This window comes from Syngnathoides biaculeatus, chromosome 8, assembly GCF_019802595.1.
Source record: "Syngnathoides biaculeatus isolate LvHL_M chromosome 8, ASM1980259v1, whole genome shotgun sequence".
NCBI classification, from domain to species: Eukaryota; Metazoa; Chordata; class Actinopteri; order Syngnathiformes; family Syngnathidae; genus Syngnathoides; species Syngnathoides biaculeatus.
The window spans coordinates 5,800,720-5,823,897 of record NC_084647.1 but is presented as its reverse complement, the minus strand read 5'-3'; the positions used below and the strand labels follow the sequence as shown (position 1 = coordinate 5,823,897).

The following is a 23,178-nucleotide window of genomic DNA, read 5'->3' as shown; positions in this document are numbered from 1 at the left end:
AAAAGACAAAAATCTTTTTCCATAATTAACCGTTATGACTGGTAAAATGGTGTGAACGTCATATTTCAGTATCTGTACCCTTTATTCCTGAACCATTTGTTTTGTTTACAGTATTATAGTAGCCTTTAAACCAGGTGGGAGGATTCCACCGCTAGGTAACATTATTACCCGTTGTTGTTTAATTACACAGTATTTTGTACTTGAGTGGCAGACAAAGGCATTGTTTGATTGTGAAAGGTAAAGACTGCAAATACTGTCTGCATATACCTCTGGTACTATATAAGAGTTTGACGACAATGACAAAAAAAAAAAAAGTTGTCCAGGTGACTGACATTAAATATAACTCAATATACAACACTTTCCTCTGGGAAATTTGTTTTCTCTGTTTCCTTTTATACACTTGCTGGCAATTACTTTAGCCAAAGAATTCTGAAGGTTAATTGTCTTGTTTTTGGAAAAATAAGAATGTAACATGAATTAAACTTACCTTCAGTGTTGTGTACAAAGTATCAAGCTGAAACACCTTGAGAATAACAGATATCACACACGCTTCATCTAAAATTGGTTGTTGAATTTGACATAAGCATACAAATGGACCTTACCGATGGAGATCTTTAGCTCCGCCCCCCTTAGCCGTGTCCCACAAGCTTCCAAAATGGCGACTGAACAGAACACATTTGAATTCTCTATCGCGTATTCCAGATAATATTGGGGTATGCTTTTTGCCAAATGCGTCAGACTTGTCCAAGAGAGTTCTACAGAGAGGTCTCAACCATTTCACCGCAAGGATATGGACACGGAATTAAGATTCTGGACGGAGCAGGACGCAATGTCAGAGTTACAGCGAAGCAAAAAGGTTTGACACCTCACAAACTTCATATTGAAATCCGACGGGATAAAATAGTGGAATCGTACAGCGCATGTAAAGCAGGGTGAGTACTTTTTACTTGGAAAGATCACGAGTAATATCGCTCAAGTCTTTCTAAGTGAGTGGCTGTATTCATTTAACTTGGGTCGTAATGGAACCCAGTGCGCTGTCTTAAAAGTAATGATACAAATATGCAAATAGACATTTCTGTTGCATGACATCCCGCATTTATGTATCACTAACCCGACTCTTCGGCATCAAACATGACACACTTCATTCAGCAGGTCAGTGATACGGTAACAAAGTGAAAGTTCTTCTCCTGCAATGTATAAAACGCCGATAATAATTCAATCAAACTCAGAGAAGATACTTCTCCCTCACTTACCTTTGAACATACAGCCTTGCGTTTGTTGATATTGTTCACATTTAGTTGTACGTGCGCTTTTCCGCGAGCCTTAATCCAGACACTTGGTCAACTGTGTTTTAGGCAAAATTTTGGAAAAATGAATCAACCGGCCCCCTTGTAACCTAGCAGGATATCTTTCATCAGAATTGCACGTTCCCCAAGCGCGTGCAAGGCCCATTTCCTTCATAGCATTTACTTTTCCAAGCGCACGCTATTGACAAGCAGCATTGCTTGTGGGACAATATGGCAAGAGGGGAGTGTCAAACCAGCGGTCAAGACAATGCGGCTATCTGATTGGCCATTATTGTACGAGTGATTGACGGGGTCGGAAAGGTCCATTGAACAAACTCCTTAACTTGCTGCAACACAAAAATGGTTTGGCATTCCTAAGGAGAAACGTTTTGAAGAGTCTGATTTTATTAAATCACAAACAACATGGTGCGTTGGTCAAAGTCGCTATCTTTCTCCGTCACTAGAGAACACAGAGAGGAAAAGGTGAGATTAAATGAGGATGTAGATAAAGCCTCATGAATGTTTTCAACATGATTATCATAATTCGCGTTATCAGGTTTTACGTTTTTTTTTCTTTTTTTTTTTTAAATCAAATTTCTCCAAGATGAATTCAAAGATGAACTGTGGTGACCCTTTGCGGTGATGAGCTAATAAAGAGCCAACAGTATCCTGTGTAAAAACGAAATGATGAGGACACATTTGGGGACAACGTGACTGCTTATAAAAGGAGACGACTGTGTGAGAGGTCGGGACGCTGTTGTGTGCTTTCTCCGCAGGCGGCCCATCGTGCCGCCGCAACCTCGAACAATTAAGTGAAAGCTGCGCATCGTTCGGAGGCCGGAGGAACAAATGAAATCCCGCAAAATCAATCAAAATACTATTCCGCAATTGATCCATCATTACACAATTTTCTATCATTATAAGAGAGGCAGCCATCTTCCAAACTGTATATTAATTTGAGCATCCAAAGTGACATCCTATAGAGTTGACTAAAAAAAAATGTTTTATATATATAATAAGCTTTTTGATCTGATGAATGTCAATTGTTTTTAATTTATTCCCACAGAATGTAGACCTGTATCAAAGGCCAAAACAATTACATAAATAGGCACCAGATGATAAAACGTCTTGATCTAATTTGTGCATGCCTATCCTATATGGGATATATACACAATATGCATCTTTTTCTTTATTGATGTCCTCTTTTATTATCTATGTAAAACCCTATTACACATTTTTAAAGCTGTGTATTGCTAGGTGTGCTCATACAGTTTTTTTTATAATACTCTGCTAAACCGATGAATGTATTGTTTTTGACTAATAATAATTTTTAAAAAACATCTTTAATAAAAGAGTTCTTACTTGGTCCATGACCCACTTCTGCACAAAATTCTGTAGAAATGAGACAGCAAAAATGCAACACTGGCAAATTGAATGATTTTAATTTGTACCCTGTACATGTGAATTGGGTATTTTATCTGTCCATGTATATCTCAGTAAAAAAAAATGTTGAAGTTGGAACTAAAAAAAGGAAATTTATCTGTTTTGTAGTTTTTGGGAGGCAACATGATCCAACAAAGGTTTGGACCACAGTCAATGTGTCTGTCTGGTTTTATCTGTGTTTTTATGTGTCCTGCTGGGCCTCGATCTTGGTACAGTCATACGGTTTCCACCAAAGTGCAAACTGCAGGACTTTTTTCCTCTGATCGTCAAAATTCTCACGTATTAACTTCCTCCAAAGCCTTGGTTCCACGTCCATCATACCCCCAACCACTTCCTGGGAAGCAAAGGTAGGATTTATTATCTCATCAAAAACTACTTATGGAACCGAGTCTGTTTTGAAATGGTGAAGAAGAAAAAGGGCAGTTCCAGATACAGATTGATATTCTCAATTTGAAGAAAAAAAAAAGTGGCATTTGAAGGTGTTAATGCATAAACTGACCTTGCCAAAGTAAGGCGGGAACTTCTGTTCATTTTCAATTACATGAGCAAACCCTCCCTGGAGGCCAAAGTCGACGGCAAAGTAGGGCAGCCCTCGGGGAACCTGGACCAAACAAACAATTAACCAGGCGTGAAGCATTTCACGACAGCGGACGATGAATAAACAGGAAGGACGGGAGAGAGACAGCAAAACTGCCAAAATACAAACACGAGGTAAACAAATTGGTATACTGGAACAATACGTTTGTTAAAGGTCCACTGTCATGAAATGCATGATTTTTGCTACGTTATTAATTGGGGGGGGGGGGGAAAAAGGCAGCCAGAATGGACCCATCCGTTTTTTCACTACAAAACATGATTTTGATGTATGTGGCTTTTTGTCACTCCCGCCATGAAAATCCTCTTGAGGGATTTGTTTTCGACAAGAAGCAGGAAGTGACGGTAGTAGCAGACACCCACTCAAGTGGTCTCGTCTGTTTCTACTAGTTTTACCTGCTGGACGGTAGCGCTTTGTTCCTTCGTGTTAGCAAAAATGCCGGCTCGTTGTATTGCTGGATATTGTTCGAACACTCGGGAGGATGGATTCATTCTTCATACTTTTCAAAAAGACCCGGTTCGTTGTGAAAAATGGATTGCACTGGTGCAAAAGACGAGAGCTTTGTGGGTTCCTTATGACAGGTAGGTGTGTATACAGCTACTAAAAAAAAAATAATAATAGTTAGGGGGAGGGGGGTGTGTAACAAAAGATCCACGCCCGTAAGTCAGGGGTGCTAAATGTGTCGATGTACCCGTCGGCGCTGACCACGGCTTCGGGCGGGCTGGCTCAGACATACTGTCTGGGAGTCTGTTGTCAGGTAGAAGTGATCCGCATATCATCTAAATATGGCTCAAAACGATAGGTTAATATTGCCCAGGTCACTTCAACTCGATTTGTGAGATGTTCTCTTTGAAAAGAGCTTCCGTGTCCCATAGTAGGCGGCACAGCGTGTTTTCAATGGCGAATGTCGCAGTGTGACGTAATGAACTGAGGATGCAGGCAACTTCCGCAACTTTGCGCATGGAAGACGCGCTCTCGGCTCATATTTATTTTTTCGTATGGACATTGAAGTGAATACTGGTATACGTATTTAACAATAACCCTCATTACAATATCTATTTTAGAATGATTATAGGCATGGCACTTGACCTTTAAGAAAGATGCTAAGGTAGAATGAAGACAAATGAGACTACAAACTTACAGCTTTGCGGATGTCCTTTGAAGAAAGATCAACAACCTTCTTGTTCATGGCCCATTCCTCATCACACTCCATGATCGCTTTCTAGGGACAGACATCAGATTTGCTGGTCTTCGACATCCAACTTTTGTTTGGTAGGAATGACAGAAATACAAACACACAAACCTTGAAATATATGGGCGCCATATCACCCAGTTCCCGAGGAAGCGGGATGCACTCCAGGACCATGTGCTGTCTCCTGCGTGGGTTCATGTGCGTTTCCATGAACACGCAGTCCAGCTCCTGGGACTCAAACATACGCACCAGACTGCGTCGGAACAGCTGCGCACCGCGAAGCAGGGGAGAGGCGCACTCAGTTATTTGTGAGTAATTACCGTAATTTACAGCCTACTAGCCGCGACTTTTTTTCCCCCACACGCTTTCAACCCTGCGGTTTTTCATGCAGCTAATTTGTGCATTTTTTCTAACGGCTGCAAGGGGGGACTCGAGTGGAAAAGGTAAGAGTGAGACCGGAATATATGTGCCGAGGAAGTGACTTTTACCGGCCATGTTAGTGCTGCGCTAGCATTAGCACTGTGCTAGCGTGTTGCTGCCGTGTTACTGGTGTGCCTCGGTGATTTTTACCAGTAAGTTTTTTTTTTTTTTTTTTTTTAAACCAGCCCAGTCAGTGCCACGCCGCACTAGCGTTAGCGCCGCGCTAGTGTTAAACACTTTCTGTATACCGTCTTTCTTTGTAAATATCTCCTGGTTCAATGTGGGCACTTGTGGCTTTTACACAGCTGCGGGGTATGTATGTACCAAATTTATATGTATTTCCTTTACATATGTACTGGGTGAGGCTTATAATCAGGTGTGCTCTGTAGGCCGGGAATTACGGTAGCTTGATTAACATTCAATATAAGAGAAGACTGATTGGTCCACCTGTATCTCTGACCAGACATCCTCATCCAAGGTGGTGGCTGAGCAGTGATGCTGGAGGGGACAGATGAGACAGTGGCCCTCTGTCATCGACACTCCCGCAGGCAGACTCAGGTAAACCTGCATATAATACAAGATTTATGAAGACACATTTCCACCATGCAGCGAAGTTTCAAACAGTAAGGCCTGTAGTTTTCAGAGCTGTTAAATTTGAAAATCTTACCACACAAGAGTGTAACCCACTGATGAATTCAACATTCACCAGTAGTTCTACTACAACCCCAATTCCAATGAACTTGGGACGTTGTACTAAATAAATATAGAATACATCCACCCATCCATTTCCTTTTGCCGCTTATCCTCACAAGGGTTTGTGTGCATTAGTGAGGGGGAAAAAAAATGAACATAAATGATTTTAGCAAGGGCGGCACGGTGGATCGGCTAGAAAGGGTAGGCCTCACAGTCCTGAAGGTCCCGGGTTCAATTTCGGACCCGCCTGTGTGGAATTTGAAAATGAAAACCGGTGTTTAGAAAATTCTCCCATCCCGATAAAACTGGTTTGGAAAATTCGTTCAAATGTGCACAATGAAATCTTCTCAAGGCGGCAGCAAGAAAGCGATGGCCTCACAGTTCTGGAGTTTCGAGTTCAATCCCGGCCCCGCCTGTAGGGAGTTTGCATGTTCTCCCCGTGCCTGCGTGGGTCTCCTCCGGGCACTCCGGTTTCCACCCACATCCCAAAAAAACCCAACATTAAATTGGACACTCTAAATTGCCCCTAGGTGTGATTGTGACTGCGACTGTATATCTCGATGTGCCCTGCGATTGGCTGGCAACCAGCTCAGGGTGTCAGCGACCCTCGTGAGGATACGCGGCGAAGAAAATTTTCGCAAATGCTTGCAATATAGTGAAAAATGTAAGTGGGTCTGGATACTTTTATACCCACCGTTTATCAAATAAAAGTACATTCGAGAGAAATGACCTTGCTCCCTATGGCCACGATGAGGTGCTTCTGGAGCTCCTGGCCGCCGAAACAGTGACGGCATTTCTCCATGGTGGCCGCCAGCCTCCGACTCTCCTCGGTGGCTCTGTTCCTCAGCCTCTCCTGCTCCCTCCCTTCGCCCTCCTTTCGCGCGGCACTTGACACAAACATGTCATCCAGAGTGTAGTTGTCCCCATCCGTCTTTGCCATCATCTGGAGGGCCCGTTGGAACACGGGTAATGGCGGTGGAGAGCAGCCAACAGAGGACAAAAGACAGATGCGTAATACTTGTTAGACTGGGTTTATTTTCAGATCGGGTTATTTCAGCAGATGGTTAGTTATCCTTTGATCGTGACATCACTGTTTGTCGGCGCAGACAATTTTATTTTTTAATAGTACTGTGTGTGTGTTTGGTCGGAACCGGCCTATGAACAGCAAGTTGCAGGACACGGGAGTATCAACTCAGCCTCTATGTCTCAGTCCTGTCACCATGGTAACCAGGCAACAGATTGCAGAAGTGAGTGTGTGTGTGTGAGGGAGAGAGAAAGGCAGGGATAAGGAGCGGGGGGGCAAGCACATCTGAAGTGTGTGTATGTGACTAAGTGTGGGAGTGAGCGAGAGTGAAGACTGGATTAGTTTAGTGACATTGTGGCAAAGTGTGTGTGTGTGTGTTGGATTTATTATTTTATCATGCATTTGTTTATATCATCCTTCCCCGAATCATTCTCTCTGCGAGCGGCTGTGTGACCCAGAGTGTGACCCGGAGTGTGACCCAGCGACATCCGGAGGGATGATGCACCCCCTTGCTGACTTCAAAGCAGATACTCCTCAACAACATGGACATGCTGTATATCAGATCCCCTTCTGATTTCTAGCAGATTTATCAGGACAATGCTGCAGCTTTGAAGAAATGTTTACTTTAGTATTCGTCTTTGTATCGGTATTCACCATTGTTAGAAATGTTTACTTCAGTATTCGTCTTGTATTAGTATTGCTATCTGTTCATCCATTTTAATTTGTAACCTTGCAACCTTTTGTCTTGAGAAACTACCATATTTTCCACACCGTAAGGCTCACCTAAAACCCTTTAAATTTTCTCAAAAGCCGACGGTGCGCCTTATTATTTGGTGTGCCTTATGTATGGATCAATATTGAGCCTTTAGTGCAACTCCATTGAATGGATGCACAGTAACCCCAGCCTCTACTGTAGCATCTATTCTATGCGTCTTATAATGCGGTGCGCCTTATACATGAAAACAAGTCTTAGAATAGGCCATTCATTGAAAGTGCGCCTTATAGTGCGGAAAAAACGGTAATAAAAAGTGGGACACTGGTAAGGCTGACTCGGAACGGGTGTTGGAGTTGCAGCTAGTCAGCCAAACCTGTTTCTCCCCGTACGGGCCAAACTGAAGACCTCTTCCATCCCTTCATTTGCAGATTTAGTCCAGCGCTTGGGCTTAAACCTAACAGTGTGCGTGTGTAAGACCATCGTCTGCTGCAATTGTAGACAAAATTGCGTTCACGTGCATCGCAAATATCAGCCTTCAGTTGTTCAGCTGTATTTGAAGTGTTGCGTTTTTGACATTACGTGCACACTTGTGCAGATTAACTGTAGATTTCAAAACTAAAACTAATTTAAGACACTGTGGTAAATACAAATTTGCATGCTTTGGCCGACGTAGGTTCAGGCCCGTGAACAAACATCTTTAATCTAAACAAAAGAGTCACCTTTTACACACAACTCCGTATACTAACACAAGGCGAGAAGCACACGAGGGTTTTGCAACAGACCTGCACTATTATAAAGCACTAAAAAGGGTGATCTAATGTTGCCATGGCAATCACAAAGATACTATTTTCCATTTATATCCCAGTGTACCACGATCATAATTATTTTATAAATGTTCTTATTAGATGACAATACACTGTAAAACTTTATGTCAAGGCACATAGCGCTCCATATGGTAATTCAATGTGGGATAATATATTATACATTTTAAACGGCAGTGAATTTTTCTTTTATTGGTGGATGTCTTCTGATGTGCTCTCATAATTTTAAATTGGGTAAGATTAAGTCAGTAATTCAATACAAATGGGGAACGGCGAAAGGAGATTTTCAAGCAAACGGATACAAGGAATAAACGTAATATGTGTGAAGACATTATAGGAACACGCCCTTGTAAAGAGAAACAATGGAAAATCCTAAAATTTTCTTCAAAGCCTAATTGCTTTGAAAATCAAGTTCTAACTTGATCTCATGCTACAATTCTGCAGCTTTGCAAGGAAGTATAAAAATCTTTATTTAATCTTATCTTGAAAATTACAGGATGCTTTGTTCAATTATTTTTGGATGACCAGTACTTTTAAACCTCCTTCAAGGTCACTGTTTTTGCTGTGCTGTATTAAATCACTGCACCGTTAGTGATCAAAGTGCCATCTTACCTTGGCAGCCATTCGAGAGTAGAGGGCGTTCTGATCCTGCGTGGAGCTCATCTTCTCCCTCCTGACCATCTCCTTCAGACCCACATGGTCGTCATCTTCAAAGTACCTCACACGCTGTCCATCAAGGTGAGTCTCAATCTGAACAAAGAGACCCAGGCGGCAGTTATTTAGAGCATGTTTTCACGCGTTTATAACAGTTCATCATCTTTTAATATGAGAAAAAGAATCTCCGAGTGTTGATGAAACAAACTCCCCTCAATTGGTACAGCAAACATCTATTGTGATTTTCACCCATTTGTATATTATAATGAATCCAAATAACTACCTCTAAGTTTCCTTTGGATTCAAGATCCTTCCCAAGAACCGGCCTACAGAGCGCACCCGGTGATAAGCCTCGGTACACAGAAGGAATTTAATGTGAGTCCGGCCGCGCTAACGCTAACGTGGCGGTGCTATTGCTAATGCAGCGGGGCTAACACTAACTAACGCGGCGGCTGTGAAAAAAGTTGCGGTTTGTAGGCCGGGAATTATGGTGTGTATATATACACTGTATTACAATTTCATCTGATTCAATTTGACAAAGATAGTATCATCCAAACATACCAAATTGAACTTTGCCTGTTGCAAAAGAATGATGCAAAATCACAATCTGGATTAGATGTGGGAGAAAGAAAAAATACCTACATAGTAACAGCAGTAACACCCATAGCAATAAATAAATAAAATGGTGGATCATATTTAAATATCCCCAACTTTTATTTATAACTATTATACGAGTGTCAATATAATACTGTGGATTATCAATTGGCTATAGGGTAAAGCCTCGGTTCTCAAACGTCACCTTTCTCAAACAAATCGGGTTTTTTTCTAACAAAAACTTCCAAGATTTTTTTTAAATTTTGTTTTCAAACGAAAATCGGTACTCGAACGCCGCCAACAAAACGGGAAATAACAGAACACGGCGCGGGCCGACCAGCTGACCCACCCACCATGAGCTTTGTTATTGTCAATTCGAACGAACCCCCGGAAATAACATAACGTGCGCGGCGGTTTGATTCGGTTTTTGAACAAATTGTTTTTCAAACCGCCTTCGAGAATGGATTGTGATGGAGAACCGAGGCTCTACTGAACTTAGTTTTGACCATTATAAAGAATGATAAGGATAATGTAAATGAATTCAATAATTGAATTTGAAAATCCTGAGAAGAATAGTAACCCATCACGAAAAAGACAACAAAAACAAACCCCACATCCTTAAATTCCATTAACATATAAACCTCACATTCCATAATCCCATAAATGGAGGATGTTTGGCATCAGTTTCGTATTTCTTTATATATTTATTCATTATCATTTTGTGCATTGCTTACTGCCTTCTTCTTGCGACGTCCTCCCTGGGGTTCCTGAGGTCCTGATATAGGCTTGACAGGCCAGGCCTGACCAGCATGATCAGTTCTGAATAATAAGACGTCCCGGTCTTCAGAATCTGCCACCTAAGAACCCCCGAAGAAGTTTTAAAAACACAAACACATGAAAAAGAATTATATGATTTTAAAGATTTGTATTTTGTGCAATCGCATTCAGTCCATTAAACCTATTCTTGTTCCAACTTGTCGTTACATTCAAAAAGGAATCAGAAAACTACAGGCGACTTGAGACAAACACATCCTCAGCAAATCATAGAAAAGGCCTCTTGGGGAAATGGAAGGACGAAACAGGGAAATGAGGGAAGGGAATGAATCAAGTCCTTCGGTCACGAGTTAATTCTTGTGAGTCTGCACACATTCGGGCGAGAAAGTAAATACGAATTCAAGTCAAAGCTGTAAATCACGAAGCGCTAAAGCGCTTCCATAACAAGATGGACTTGGGAGGACCTAGAATGAGAAGAGGTCAAGAGCAATCAATCACTTTGAGGCTTGGAGAGGCTCTTAGCTGCTGAGGGCACTAAAACTTAAGAATGATTAGTCTTTTCTGAGAAGTCGTACAGTGGACACCATCACGGTTAAGATTAATCTGCTCCAACTTGCATATTTTAACACAACTTGTACATCTACATCTGAATAATAAGAATGGAAAATGAAAATGACAGTAGATACTTCAATATTTTACTCACTCCTGGTCAAGTTTATCCATTTTCTGGACACTTTATCCTTTTCAGGGGTTGCAGGACTGACCAATATAAGGTAGACTACACCACAGACTCGTGGCTAGTCAATAACAGGGGTGATTACAGGCAGGTAAACAGTCACCAAGTGGGAACTAAAACCCACACTGCCCGAACAGAAGTCTAGCAAGTGAACCGCTACACCGTCAGTGAGTGCCTCCCAATGACTCCACCCTCTCTGATCTTAAATAGCGATGTGCCTGTTTCGCAAGAGAAGCCTTTGAAAGCATACATTTGGAACATTTATTCATTAATTCACGTGTATGTTTCTTCTTAAAACCACAAATTACCCTAAATGTTGCTATTTAAATGTTTCAATGGTTGTTGACAAATCCAGGAGACCCAAAGTAATACATTTAGTATATTCAGACCTTGTTTGAGTTTGCTCTTTCATGGACCTTCTTTTGTTCGGCGTGGCTCTCATTGGCTTTGTGAGCTGCATCCAACTGGGCCTTTAGCTTCTTAACCATGGCCTGAAACACAGACATTTTTATTCATTAATTCAGGGGGGCTCAATGTGATCGCAAGGCAGTCTTGGTCGATCGCGGACGGCGTGCCCTAAAAAAATATATATTTTTTTTTAAAAAGACGTCAGCCAATGTTCCCTCTAAACTGCGTGCATGCGCAATTGTGCACCGCTGATGCAGTCTCCTCGCAGATATTCTGTGTTGCGCGCAAAAAAATAATAATCCGATGCAAATTAAAAGTATAACATACAGCTATTCAGTTTGTAGCATTTTGCAATGTGATTCAATGAGTGAGGGATGACTGGTTGTTACAGCCAACGGCACAATTCACATACTTACTGTAAAAAATGAAAAGAAGAAGCCACTGGTTTCTTTTAGGCAACACACGGCACTCTTGAACAATGACCCCCCCCCCCCACTTTTAAAGACGCACACTCATAATTACAAAGGTTACAGTACTTACGCAGCCCATCATTGTGTTTTATAATGACAGCGTCCACCACCGCTGCTTTAGTTAGCAACACAGTCCGGGAAACATAGAGTAAAGACGAGCTAGACATGCTGCTTCTGTTTACTTTCAATATTAATGGAGAAAGTTAAAGAAATGCGGTTGTTTTAAGATGCAATGACTGTCGGAGTATGTGAGTAATCGAAGAAAAAGTGCTTAAACTTGACGAGATTTTCTCCTTTCCGACTGGGAAAGGGCTGGTCTGAAGCCAAAGTAGAAAGTGCAGGATGAGATAGTGTGTAATGCTAAAATTCCACCTTGGCACACAGCCTGATCCAGGATGAAAGCACAGTCAATACAGTGTAAAAAAAGGTAATTCTGTATTTTAAATATAGGAGGCAACATAACATTAGGTTCGGGAGCATCATCATCACCACCCCAGGGGTAAAAGCAAAATATAAGCAAATGCGAATCTCTCCCAGGTTGATGGATGAATGTTGTGAGGGAAGACAATAGGGCAGTTGGTGCTAGAGAGGAAGATGCACGAGATAGCCTTACATGGGAAAAACTACGCCCTGTGGTGACCCCTAACCCGGACAAGCCGAAAGGGAAAAAAAGACAACTAACTTCTCATTAAATTCACACTGACTTTGCTCAGGGATTTGAATAAGGCAAAGAGCATAAGAATTTGCACGTTAAAATACCACGTTATGAAGAACATATTTTGGTATTAGTATTTGGTTTGCCAACTTACCGTGTTACCCATTATCTCCGCCTTCACCAGCTTGGCGCCCAGTTTGTTCATCTCTTCCTCAGAGAGAAGTGGAAGCTCTTCCACCTGTTCGTCGCTGTCACTCTCACTTGAAGAAAGCATAAACACACCACGTTAAAGAAAAAGGCAACGATATGGGCATAAAATAAGCAGATACTGAAGAGTGATTCCAGATTTTGACATCTGGCACTCGCTGCATTATTGTTTTATGAAAAAGTTGGTAAAACCTCCCATCATAATGTGGACGTCTCTCATAAACTTAGCCTGTAGCATGAACTATAGCATCTTTCGAACAGTCAATGGGGGAAGCTATATGGAGCATTTCAGTTTAACCATTGACTGTAATTGTCTTTTTTCCAATCTCTCACCATGTTTGTTCTGATTCATTAGCATCTGCGAAGCCGCATTCTGGGCTATTACACTACTCATTGCTGAATGTAATGGGCCAAGGATGCCGGAGACTCCTTTCATGCTGCAGGGATTCTGTCTGCTACTTTTCCCTCAAAGTCGGGCAAACAAGGCAATACAAAGAATGACTAAAAAGGCTTTGTAACGTGTTCATCCCGCGGCATCAAGCGGATGCCGTTGCAAAAATGAGGGGAAAGGGGGATTGGAGGAGCTTTCATTTTTCATGGTATGTAGCAAAATGATTGGGAATGTTAATCGACCTTATGTGTGTTTAGACCATCTCTGCATCTTGTTGTTGTTGTCATTAGTTATTATTTTGCACAAGCAGTGAAACTGCGATGACATGCCTAGTTGTCACAACGGTCCGCATGTTCAAGCCACACGGCCATGGCGACTATTTACACCACAGGTGTCAAACTCAAGGCCCGGGAGCCAGATCCGGCCCGCCGCATGATTTTGTGTGGCCCGCAAAGGCAAATCACGTTGTTAGGTTCGTTACCGAGTTTGCTGGACTAAATGCACAAATAATGGACAAGAAAACGTCTTTCTGATCAGGACGATGTGAGAGACTGGTCCGTTACAGTCTCCAAACATGTTCTGAACCAGTCTCTTGCGTATTTTTTTTTTACCCCCGAAAACACACAAGGTCAAGAGGAGGGGTGAGTAAGCAAGTGAACAAAAGCACATTCAAAAATAATGATGTGTGCGCGTTGATGAAGTTGTCCTTGGCCACTTCTCGGAAGATAAGAAGTCGGCTTATGCATTTGTGTGTGTGTGTGTGTGTTTCTGTGCGCAAAAAATCTTACATTTTGAGGAAGAATGAAACTGAGTGAGTTTGAGAGGAAATGAAACCGTTAACTATAATAGTAATTATATGCTTTTCACATGATAACTATAAAAGTAATTAATTCTTTCACATTTTTGTGATAATCTGTAACAAAATTTCAAATTGTCATATCAGAAATGATCAAGTTGAGATATTGCATGCACTTTTGGTGTTGCCAAACATGAACAATAGTTGAAAAACCCATTACGCTTGATTTCTGATTCCAAAACTAATTCATAAATTTCACGTGTAAATATGACGATTGGAAAGATTTTAATAGATTCACAGTCATAACGGCCCTCTGAGGGAAATTGTAATTACAATGTGGCCCGGGACAAAAATGAGTTGGAGATCCCTGATATACACAAAAGAAATTACAGTGCTGTGCGGACACGTCAAACAATAATAAATGTGAAATCACAGTCGGGCTAAAACAATTATAATCATGCCTACAGAGCAGGCCCATTTTCAGTCAATAGCACGACTATTTGTACACATGCAAAGAAGTAAATGTTTATAATATGTCTCCTTTATGATTTTCCACAATAACCCTCATTCAACACATTTCTCTTCCTGTAGAGAATAGAACTGACCTTGATTTAGCGGCTTTGTCATGACATGGAGCAGGGGTTGGCTTTGCGGCATCTTGCACTTTCTGTACTTTTTCAAAATCATGATGCTTAAGCACAGGAACACCGCTCTTCTTCCAGGCTGGAGCGCTCGTGGTGTGCGGACCAGAACCTTCATCGTCTGAGGTGGGTTTCAGGAATCCAATCGATGACCGCGCTTTGTAAGGAGGACACTCGGGAGCTGCACAGTAAATGTCATGAAAAGGTATATTGAGACCCTCAAGGGAAATTGACCTACAGTTATGCAGAAATTTAGAAAGATGATAAAAAAGTGAGTGACATGCAAAGGATCGTCTTTGTTGCTTTATGGGCTAGAAAACATAAAAGCCTTCTCAAAACTGTTTGCACATAGTTGAAAGAATACAATGTTGCATACGCTTTTGAAAAGAATCAATACAGCCACAAAACATGATTCAAGGCACACAATTCAGAACATTCTCCTCCATGCGACAGTTTGATTATAGGTCATCACAGGGTTAAAAAAAAAACAAAAAAAAAAAACAAAAGCAAAAGCACAAAATCCGATGGTGTTAAGTGGCAATTAGGTCCGTTTCAAATCTAGATACATATTGAACATGAATCCGAAACAAAGGATCATACAATACCTTCTTTTCCCTCTTTGGGCCAGAGGACACAATGTCCGTGATTTCCAAAAACAATTTGAAATGTGGACCATCAGACCACAGCACACTGTTCCACATTGCGTCAGTTCATTTCAGACGAGCTCGGGCCCAGAGAAGCCGGCGGCTTTTCTGGGTGCTGTTGATAGATTTGGCTTTTGCTTTGCATTTCAGCGCTTTCACTTGCATTTGTAGATGTCGCAAGGAACTGTATTTACTAACAATTGACCACAAGTGGCAGTATCCTTCACACCAGGGGCGCCAAGACTTTTTTACCCCAAGATCTACTTCTCAATCATTCAGCCTCTTGCGATCGACCGAGAATGACCAAGTCACAAAGATCTACCCACTACAAAAATGCAAAACACATTTGTTTTAAAGTGTATTGAGGATTCTTTGTGTAAATATATGTTTGTGTGCCTTGCATAACCGCATGAGCCAATATTGCACAACAAAACATAACATTTTTAAAAGATCGGAACAATAAGTCAGCTACGCCTCTTAATATCTCTCCACTTTGGAAGGCCTTCTTGTTATTAACGATGATGTGACGAACCCGGAAACGATGCTTCGGTGGTTGAACTACATTGAGTGAAAAGTGACTGCTGTGCGGCTGCCAATTGGGATTTTAGTTCGTTCACTTTTCTCATTCTCAGCTTGCTTTTCGGCGGAATGTCGGTGTCGTATTTTCCATAAACAGTTCGAAAATGCTGCTCCACATTTCTACAGGCAGATGAGACAAACGCACTTCAAAAATGACATAGTGAAAAAGTTGTCCGCTTCCCGTTCTGCATGAAAGTGATACATTTTTAAACTTGTTTGTTGAGATTTCTTAAGCGAGAGCTTAAAATAGGGGGGAATTCACTGACAGCGTGTTTTCCTGTTCTGTCGTTGTTTGCACATGCGCGGTGAGCTAAAGTTAAAAGAAAAAAAAAAAATACAGCTGATGTCTCCCCCCCGGCACGCCATCACGATCGACCGAAACCGCCTCGTAATCAACTGGTCGATCGCGATCGACGCATTGAGCACCCTTACTTTACACAATGATGCCAATTTTTGATGTAGTGCCGCCTTAGGGATCGAAGGTCAAGGGCATTCAATTGTGGTTTTCGGCCTTGCCACTTACATGCAGAAATTTCTCCAGATTCTCAATCTTTTAAGGATATTATGGAATGTAGATGAAAACTCCTCCTAAGCACCTTGCAAATGTATGTTGAGGAATGTTCTTAAACTGTTCAAATATTTATTCATAGTTGCTTATTAACAGAAGAGTTGCAGCAACTACATCCACATATGGAGTCACTAAAATGGACCTTGTCGCTTAATTCTGCAGTGTAAAATTAGCTGATGATGCCAGGAGGATTAAAGTTTCTAGTGCAGGATTGATTAGTTTAATACATTTTGAGTCACACAATTAACATCAATTTACCGTGACCCACATTCGAGCTTTTTGCTTCGATTAAAAAAAAAAAAAAAAAAAAAAAGAAGACAAAGGATGATATTAACTCACCTCTGCTGTCGTCCTCTTGTGAGGGCTTAAGGAAAGAGCCTTTCAGTGACCCAATGGAGGAGGAACGTTGAGTCCAATTTTTGTGGGATGAGCATGGAACGCTGGGCCTCTCACCGTCTCTGTTCCTCCCTATCTCTTCATCCACTTCCTGCTCTCTGTCCCGGAACCGATATCCGTCTTTATCCTTGTTTGGGTTTCTTTGGCTATCTTGATCTCGCTCTCTTTCTCGATCGCTTGCCCTGGAAGAATGTCTCTCTTTGGACAAAGGTGGTGAGTCTCTGTCATATCTTCTCCACCGATCTGCCTCCGCCTCATCTCCTTTTCTCCGCCACCTCTCCCTGCTTTCCATTCGCCTGCCTTTCAACATAACGTCCCTTTCCCCTCTGTTTTTATGTCCATAAACGGCCTTTTCTGCCTCTGCAAGTCGCTGCTGGAATTCCTCCATTGACTGAAAAATACATTTAAAAACTGGATGTCCATTTGCAGGAGCATTGCCTTGTAAGCTACAATCAACTTGCCGGCTTTTTCACGTGTATTTTAGAAGGTGTGCCATGCGTTAGTCCTTACTCCGTATCTGTCTGCCACCACGTCGTCCAGGCTGCGCTGCTCTCTTTCAGCTTGCTCCTTCATCCTCTGATAGTTCTTCCTCAGCCAGCTAAGACCACCATCATTCACCACTGCACCTGTTGGAAGATTCATTTTAAGGGGCGAATAGTACATTTCCCATTGAAGTAGTTGAACACATTCATTCATACAGTACGTTGCGCTCGAGTAAAATGAACCAACAATGAGGACACCTACAAGTAAAACTTTGTTTTATTACTGTCATTTGCTTTTTTTCTGTAAGCTACATGGAAAGATCCTTTCAAATCAGAAACTGTATTAATTTATGGTTGAAAGAAAAATTGCCCAACAATTATAAAATAAAAAGTAAAATCTCAAGATTAATACTGTATTACCTTTCTTTGCAGCAGTACCAGCCATCTCCTCTGGGGGCAGACCAGTTCCACCATCCTTCCAGTAGGGGTTGAGTTCCAACTTGTGCAAGCCGGCCTAAAATTAAACATACAACTAATGTTTATGCACTCACTGCATGCACGAACAGTACGTTTTCTCATTCCTTGACATCCAAAACGTTATATACTGTAATTTCCGGGCCTATAAACCGCGACTTTTTTTCCACACGCTTTCAACCTTGCGGCTTATGCGGTGATGCGGCTAATTTTTGCATTTTTTCTAAACGGCCGCAAGGGGGCCCTCGATCGGAAAAGGTAAGAGTGAGACCAGTGGAATATATGTGCTGAGGAAATGACTTTTACCGGTCATGTTAGTGCTGCACTTGCATTAGCACTGTGCTAGCGTGTTGTTGAGTTTCCCCGGCATGTTTTTTTTTTTTTTCTCAACCGCACCTGTTAGCGATGCGCTCGCGTGCTGCTGCTGTGTAACTCCCGTGTAACTCCCGTGTCTCAGTGACTTTAACGGTATGTTATTTTTTTTAAGCGGCCCTGTTCGCGCTATGCTAGCGTGTTGCTGCCGTGTCTCAGTGATTTTTACAGGTATGTTTTTTTTTTTAACCGTCCCTGTTAGCGCAGCGCAAGCATGTTTCTGCTGTGTCTCACATTGCAATGACAAACTTCCTCATTACAATGAGTAACTTACTCATTAGAATGAGAAACTTCCTCATTACATTCAGAAACAAGTTTTTTTTTTTTTTTTTTTTTTCAATGTCCCTTTAGGGGCTCCGTGCTTTTGTGCATCAGACAAGAAAGGAAAAAAGTAAATAAAATACTAGACATACCTGTTCAATGGCTTGAGCTTTGGCCCGCTCCTGCTCTTTCTGTCGTTCTTTCTCTGCTCTCTTCTCTGCTGTGGATGTGGTTTTCATAGCCAAAAAGTCAAATGTCATCCATTCATCTCTCTACAGGAAAGAGATAAGCAGTATGATATATCAATATGTCAATGGGTAGAAGAACAGAAACCAATCAAAACCATGTCTTCAAACACACAATTGACTATTCCAGTTTATTTTAAATGAATGAGTGACGCTAAACGTGTACTCCCAGCACCATTCGATGCAGAACGGAAACAGTACCTGGATATTTTGAGCTGAGTCACTATCGCTCACTGAGGACTTGCGTTTCTCTGTAGCCTTCCAGGCTTTAGCTGGCTGTGCCTGAGGCTGAGCTTCAACCCACTCATCAACTGAGTCCTGACAAAGAAAGAAAGATGAAGATAAAAATATGGCACCCAAAAAAATTATCATGAAAACTAGAGGTACAGTGTGCTCTTCCCCATTCAAGGTTCACTGTTTTGCGGCGTGAATTTTTTTTTTAGTTATGGTATTTTCACAATCGTAGAGGTTTTTCTCTTCTAAATAGAAAAGGCTCCACATTCCACATGGTGCCTTACAATGTGGTGCACTTTATGCGCACAATTGGTTCCATTTGCAAATGTGGGTGTGTGACTTATCCAACAAAGTAGACTTAAAAAACACTGGTTACACTCTTGAGCATGCACGCCAGAACGTTTTAGAGTATATGTAAGCTACCATATGATGGCGCTCATGAGGCAGTGATGAACAACTGCATTTCACCTCTGCAAGCAGAAGAATCTTACATTGCCCCACACACTGCCTGCGTAGGCAAGGTCATTATTAACAATGGTGTCGCATCAAAACAAAAATGATCATACCACAGCACACAGAATAGCATAACAAGCTAATTCAAAAATAATAAGAATAAAAGAATGACTCGAGAAATAATTGACAAAAAACATGCACTCCAAATGCTATTTACATGCTCCCAGCATGCTTTACACACACTTATATGTAGCAGTGTCTCCACATGACTACAGTTCAATTGAGGTGTTGTGCCACTGTCTAAAGCAGATAAATAACCAGAATTTACTTCAATAAAAACCACAACAAAACTCACATAATTGTTTTGGGCAATAAAATAGAAAAAAAGGTTGCCAAGTCGAAAATCTTGGTGTTCTGATAGATTCCGACCATCACCTTCAGCAGTCATATCAAACCACCCATCCGTCCATCCATTTTCTTCGCCGATTATCCTCACAAGGGTCGCAGGGAGTGCTGGAGCCTATCCCAGCTGTCAACGGGCAGGAGGCAGGGTACACCCTGAACTGGTTGCCAGCCAATCGCAAGGCGGATGGAGGCAGAAAACAGTCGCACTCACAATCACACCTAGGGGAAATTTAGAGTGTCCAATTAATGTTGCACGTTTTTGGGAGAACATGCAAATTCCACACAGGCGGGGCCGGGATCAAACCCGGGTCCTCAGAAATGCAAGGCCAATGCTTTACCAACTGATCCACCGTGCCGCCCATATCAAACCAATTACGAAACTGCCTTTCACCATCTGAAGAACAAATCACTTGCTTTGTTGTAGCAACAGAAATAACAGAAGTAGATCAAAGCAACCTGTTCTGATTGAATATCTGTACTATTTATATCCCACATCCTTCACAAATTAGGGCACAACCATCCATCAATTATCTGAGCCACTTATCCCCACAAGGGTCGCGGGAGTCCTGGATCCTATTCCAGCTATCTTTGGGCAAGGAGCTGGGTGCACCCTGAACTATGCTACCAAATAGTCCAGTATCATCAAAACAAAAATAATCATACATCACACTTCCTGCACCGCGGTGAAGTCGAAATTCATAGCTCTTAATCCTAACATACAGATTAATAATACGTTCTGCATCCCTGCTAATTTTTGTGCCTCTCAGACAAGGGACAGACATCAAATGAGCTTTATGCTGTAGTTCTAGCAATGACATAAATTCTGACTTCCAATATGCTACATATGAATTAAATCACGAACTCACATTTGAGCTGTCGTTTGAGCCATCTGCTCCTTCTGTCGCCTTCTTTTCCCTCTTGGCCTTTTTCTTCTTCTTTTTTGATTTCTTCTCTTTCTTCTTTTTGCTTTTTCCAGAGGTTTCCTGAATGGCAAAAGCAATTGAGAAACTGACATTTTTGGTGTTCTAATTATTATTTTTTTATCACTGTGAAACTAATGACTACACATCTGCCATGTCTTTTTCTCCTTGATTCTTCTGCCACCGCTTTTAGGACATTATTTAAATATTTAGTTGTGGAGAGAAAAAAGGCAAAATCACATATGTTCCATAAAATTTGTATTCAAAATAGCACACTTCTGGTCTCTTTAAAAAAAATGTTGTAGTCATTTTGGGGATTGGGAGCAAGGAGTATTTCTGGGGAAGAAAAATGTGTAAACAGAATAAAAAATACACCACTAGTGCTTTGTTGCGGCTGCGCTGGCTTTTTTTTAAAAGCTAGCAGACTCCTGGCGTGTCAACTTAACCTGTGACTGACAATATTCTTCATCAATTTGGTTCCAACGTCCTCTGATTGCTATTACCAGCTAAGCTTTTTAAATCGGAGTCTTAATGTGGCCTTTTTATTTCATTTCCACTACCTCCTCCTTGTGCTCAAGACCAAGCCATAGCAAAAAATGGTTTAATCATACTTTTCAATTCATAATCATGGTATGTCTGATGCCTGGAGTTGTTTTTTTTATTGTTTATTGAAACTTTACGTGATTAAAAAGTTACGCCTTACGTCCTCTATTTCCTTCAGTCTGTCGGTGACCTCAGGGAGCATCCAAGTGTCTTCCCCTCTTTGCCTCTTCAGCTCCTTCCTCCTTTCCTCCCTCTCATATTTCTGCTTGGCCTAAATAGCGTGTAGGGGGAAACAAAATAGAAGGGGCCACAAGAAAAAAATTGTCAATTGCACTAATAACAAAATAAGGCTATGACAGTAGGTTTTAAAACACACATTACTTGATGGGTTTTACTGGAGCAAACAAAAATGAGCCTGGCTAATAATGTGCCAATAGCACGACTAGCAGAATCATCACCCGACGTGTTGGTGCAGTGTCAACACAGCTTGAAAACAAGTAGATAACAGGGATTGTAAAAATGTCGTAGTTGCCGCAGCTATATCATTAAACATCCGGCAAACACAGGCGGGGTGTCCAATCTGCTTACTGCGTTTGGACAGTTTGATGACAACAACGCTAGTCATTAGCATACTTAGCTTCCGAGCTCGTATGAGGGGAAAGAGTATGTTCCACATTCGGCATGAAATATACAAATGATCAGTCGTAATGAAAGTGTACCTTATCGATCGCCTCTTGTCGCGCCTGTCGTTTACTGTCTTTACGATCCACTATGCTGCTTGTACTCTCGAACCGAACTGCAGGCGCCGCCATGACACCGCCGTAAATGAATTAGACTGTCGTAAAGTGTTTACGTCCGAGGCAGGGGCTTTCCGGTTGGACACCGAACTTCTGCTTCAAAGCGCGCTGTAAAATCACGTGACATTTGATGGGAATGAACCACCTGACGAGTCCAGAAATCTATCATCAATAACGCAACACTCACATTTATCAATCATGATTTGTAAACAGAGCATGGTATTTAGTCTTGTTAGTGTATTAAGGTTTTAAAAATCCACAGCAGCCTCGTTTTTCTGCCAGCAGAGGTCACTGTATCTGAAGAACCCATTTCAAAAACAATATTGTAATAATGCACAGGTGTATAGTATGTGCAAAATGTGTATTCAGTCGTTGTCCTATCAGCATTGAAATGATTCTTCATTTTGACTTTGACATTTTCTAATTCCTTCCACAGGTGTCATACTCAAGGCCCGGGGGCCAGATCTGGCCCGCCGCATAATTTTATGTGGCCCGCAAAGGCATATCATGTGTATCATCCATGATTTTGGTTCGAATCTGGACCAAAATTTCGAATTGTCTTATCATACATGATAACGGTGAGATATTGCAAGGATTTGTGCGTTACCAAACATCAATAGTTGAAAAACCCATTACCCTTGATTTCTGATTTCCAAACTATTTATAAATTTCACGCGTAAATATGATGAGGCGAATGATTTTCACGGTTTCACAGTCATAACGGCCCTCTGAGGATATCGAATTACAATGTGGCCCGCGAGAAAAATTAGTTTGACGCCCTTGCGCTAAATCGTTGACAATATAATTCTACCCTTGTACTTAATTTGTTCCACCAAAATACTTCTACTGCTACAAGTTGTTGCAGTTACATAATTTTAACCTTTTCAGCATTAGACAATAAATAAATAAATACCATCCACCCAATATCTGAGCTGTTTATCCTCACAAGGGTTACGGGAGTGCTGAAGCCTATCCCAGCTAGGTGAAAACTTTAAAGTGTTGGCTTTAGGTAGACACTTACAAGTCGTCTTGTCTATTCTAACTACCTTTGAAGCACAAAGTGTCGAAGATTTGAATACTTTAATTTTACTTCAATGTGGAAAAATACTTACTTTGTTAATAAACTTTTAATGAGGTGAGAAAAAGTCACTTTAAACGTGGTGTGCTTGTTTTAATGGTAGTCGTATCGAGCAGATTAGTGGAGCTACAGTATTTTTCATAGCAAGGCTCTAACACAATTTTACATATCTGCAGGTGACGATGTTTATATTTCAACCACAAACTAACTGT

At 41.4% G+C, this 23,178-nt stretch overlaps 1 protein-coding gene across 1 annotated transcript; it reads right to left on the bottom strand.

The window, feature by feature from the left end:
- Positions 1–2,711: 2,711 nt before the first annotated feature.
- cwf19l2 (CWF19 like cell cycle control factor 2) lies at positions 2,712–21,971 on the bottom strand. Its single transcript, XM_061827961.1, has 19 exons — positions 21,811–21,971; positions 21,252–21,362; positions 20,495–20,611; positions 18,738–18,854; positions 18,444–18,563; positions 17,605–17,698; positions 17,213–17,328; positions 16,646–17,093; positions 14,480–14,696; positions 12,635–12,740; positions 11,337–11,438; positions 10,172–10,294; positions 8,802–8,939; positions 6,360–6,572; positions 5,384–5,500; positions 4,628–4,783; positions 4,466–4,546; positions 3,229–3,330; positions 2,712–3,063 (listed from the first exon to the last, which is right to left on the bottom strand). The coding sequence occupies exons 1-19, from the start codon at positions 21,901–21,903 to the stop codon at positions 2,911–2,913; spliced, it is 2,724 nt and encodes a 907-aa protein (XP_061683945.1). The 5' UTR covers positions 21,904–21,971; the 3' UTR covers positions 2,712–2,910.
- Positions 21,972–23,178: the final 1,207 nt, after the last annotated feature.

Coding starts and splice junctions, on each gene's coding strand:
- cwf19l2 (XM_061827961.1), bottom strand. CDS start 21,903: ATGGCGGCGCCTGCAGTTCGGTTCGAGAGTACAAGCAGCATAGTGGAT. Junction 11,439..12,634: donor CGGAGATAATGGGTAACACG/GTAAGTTGGCAA, acceptor TCTGTGTTTCAG/GCCATGGTTAAGAAGCTAAA. Junction 3,331..4,465: donor CAAAGGACATCCGCAAAGCT/GTAAGTTTGTAG, acceptor TGTTTGGTCCAG/GTTCCCCGAGGGCTGCCCTA.